The 3,225-nt window shown below is 41.2% G+C and overlaps 1 protein-coding gene across 1 annotated transcript in view; it reads right to left on the reverse strand.

Annotated features, from left to right (window-relative positions):
* The window catches only part of LRRTM3 (leucine rich repeat transmembrane neuronal 3), an 83,464-nt gene extending 80,944 nt beyond the window's left edge, over positions 1-2,520 (reverse strand). Inside the window, exons 1-2 of the mRNA XM_010015854.1 lie at positions 2,249-2,520; positions 397-1,928 (exon numbers count right to left, since the gene is read on the reverse strand). Of these exons, the coding sequence (XP_010014156.1) occupies positions 397-1,928; positions 2,249-2,252 (1,536 nt within the window). The 5' untranslated portion in view covers positions 2,253-2,520. The remainder of the gene's footprint in view (positions 1-396; positions 1,929-2,248) is intronic.
* Between the last annotated feature and the right edge of the window lie 705 nt (positions 2,521-3,225).

The raw sequence follows: 3,225 nt of genomic DNA on the forward strand, positions 1-3,225 counted from the left end.
GGAAAGGGGAACAGCTGAGCTTGATCACCACCACCCCCCATTGTTGTAATTTTTCTCCCTACATAGAGGCACAGTTGCTGCAGGTGCAGTGGATTACTTATAAAAGAAGTTTTCTATTTAAAAACAAGAGAGACTTTAATGAAATCAGGAGAGGGTTTGTACAATAGGTATTGTATTAAACCAGAGCTCAGGCTTCACATTGATTGCGGTATTTAAATTTCAATGAGTTGATTATGTATGAGAGTAAAATGACCAGTACTATGAATGTACAAAAGAGAGACATGGAAGAGCTGTGCCAGAAAAGTGAGAAAAACGTTCCCTTTATAGTCCCTAGAGTTCAATAAAGCACCACTATTTCCCAGCTTTTAAAAGCTCTTTTATCACAATGGTTCATACCTCACATTCCCTGGAGCCTGATTTGTTATACGTGCAGGGTCCTGTTCCATTCAGCAGCATCTCACTGGTTTCAGTGTTGGTAGGTTTGTAATCTACATAAAATTCCTGTGTGCTTGGAGTCATTTGCTTCAGTGACTGTCTTTTCTTTTTCCTGTGCCTTCGCATGAGGGAGCGCTGCTGCAGCTGCTTCATACTGGCTGGGTAACGCTTCCATGACACATAGATTACCAGCAGGATCACAAGTACAGACAAGAAAAGGGCTACGCTGCCTGCTATGATTTTATGGAAGGAGATATGTTCTGTGTCGTGCTCAGGTTCGGAGCTGGATTCAGTGGCTCCAATAGTCGGGGGCAGAGGGGGCTTGCTGTCATGTTTAGGCCTGGTGAGTTTTGGTTTAAACGTTGGCTTTGGGAGAGCTCGTGCTAGTTCAAACCTTTCTGTAGTACTTTTGCCACAGATGCTGTAGTTTTTCACTGCGTCAATAACATTTACCCCTTGCAGCTCTTTGGGGCTGGCACAAATAATTGTATTTTCCCTCAGCCCTTTAAAACTTTTAAGCCAGTTTACCAGGGAGCAAATGTTTCTGCTGCATTCCCATATATTCCCAGTAAGGCTGATGTCATTGAGGGATATCCAAGAATCCAAAATTTCTTGACCAATAAACGTGAGCTTGTTTGAATCCAGGTTGAGGCGCTGTAAATTGGGCACACACTGAAAAACACTAGGTCCGCTGAAAGCTTCTATTTCATTGCCAGATAAATCAAGTCTTTGTAATGAGCTCCAGGTCCAGGACATAGTTTGTCCTATCACACTGATTTTATTCCACTGTAAATAAAGGTTTTGAAGGCTGACTAGCCTCGGAAAAAGTGCCAGGTTGAGCTTAGAAAATTGATTGTGCTCCAGATGCAGCTCTTTCAGTCTGATCATGCCTGCAAAGACATTCCTTGCTAAACTTCGGATGCGATTATAACCCAGGTCCAACAGTTCAAGGTTTCTACAATCTTGAAATATTCGAACAGGGATGGTTCTTAGGGAATTGGACCGCAAATGTAAACTCAGCAGCTTCCTTAAGCCCCTGAACTGTTCAGATCCCAGAGACTGCAGCTGATTGTATGACAGATCCAAATTCCGGAGATTTGTCACAGGTCTGAAGGTATTATTAAGAAAATAGGAGATTCTGTTGGAACTCAAGATCAACTCTTTTAGTCTGCGTATTCCACTGAAAGCATTTTCGTCAATATTGCTGATGTGGTTATGGTCTAAATAGAGCCAGGTGAGTTGATTAAGACCTTTAAATTGATTGTATTTTAGTTTTTGGAGGCTGTTATATCGAAGGGACAAACCTAAACAACCAGCAGATATACTTGAGGGAATCTCCTGCAATTTCTGAGATTCACAATATACCATTTTGCCTTCACACCTACAGCCCTTAGGGCATCCTCGTTCAGCAGAAGAAAGCATTGTCAGTAATACAGTAGGGGCTATTACCAGAGCTACAGCTGATCCGCTCAGTAGCCTAATTACATTGAAACCTGGAAATAAAAACAACTTAGAAAAGTTATCCCCCCACACATCAGTCATTTCTTTCAATCATGCTAAAATCTTTTATTTCAATAATCATTTAAAAATCCCTAGCTCGACTTAACCACTTTTCACATTGCTTTCTTTACTCAGTTTTTTTAAAAAGAATACCTTTATATAAATACTGAAAAACAGCTGGGTAAAAGATGTAATCCCTAATCAATTTAACTGTAATAACAAATCATATCAAGGTAAGTCTATGGAGTAATTAAAGCAGAGGCTATGCAGTGACTATGAACTATACATTAAAAAAATAACATGAAAAACATACCCATCCTTTGTGTTGTTCAAAGGTCGTCCTTAGGTCTTTTGTTTTTTGCTTAGTGTGCCACAAGCATGGCAGCCCCTGTCAGCTGCACTGTAGTGAGTCAGGGCTCACTGACACCCGGGAAGAAAAATTGGACCCCTTGGGAGATGGACCGATTTTGGAACATTATTCTTTGCCGGCCATGTAGTATACTCCAAGAATAAATCAATCCCAACACAGCATTCACAGAAAAATGTCAAATTCTTCCTAGGTAATAGGATCTTCATGGATATTACGTTTTTGCATCTTTAGTCAGGAACCTGGCTTTTAAAATACCATTTTATAGGAAAGCATGTTAAATTCCTCCAAGCACCATTTAGCTATCTGAATTCACACATCTGTATTCCATAGCACAGCAGTCCCCTCACTTAGTACCCGGTCCGGCTAGGAAGCTGCTTTGTAGCATAGAAGGTAGAATAAGCCCGTACAACGAACAAGCTCTGCTCACTTCTGCATACTGTCATTCTGAAAGCTCCGTCCGACTGTTGCTTTGGTTTCGGCGAATGCAGTCTTATGTAAAGCTGCCCCCAGTGGTGAAGAATATTATGGGCATGTGCAGAAATGCCTGCCTTTTATCCTGCAAATGAGTAAGCTCTGCTGGGAAGAGTGAGTGTTCACAGTGACTAATAGAAGCAGAATGGGCAGCATCGATGTAAACGAGTGAGGTGTGCTGAAAGGTCCGCATCCTCTCAGTCTCTTCTGCTGTTTGTGAAAGCTGTTTTGCATTCTTGAAGTTAATAGCTCAGCATCCACTGCCGAGACTTTTGTCTGAAGGGCTAGCATGACATTGGTAGGACATAGATAAAAATTTTCACTCCTAAGGGTTGTTGTGGATTTTTTTTTTCCTTACTGCATTTGATGTGTCCACATAACCTTTTTGCAATAACTCACTCTTTTTTAGTGAAGTATCAGCCCTTGCAGTGTGTCTCTTATCAAGAGTT

This window comes from Nestor notabilis, unplaced genomic scaffold (genome assembly GCF_000696875.1).
Source record: "Nestor notabilis isolate BGI_N333 unplaced genomic scaffold, ASM69687v1 scaffold1936, whole genome shotgun sequence".
NCBI classification, from domain to species: Eukaryota; Metazoa; Chordata; class Aves; order Psittaciformes; family Psittacidae; genus Nestor; species Nestor notabilis.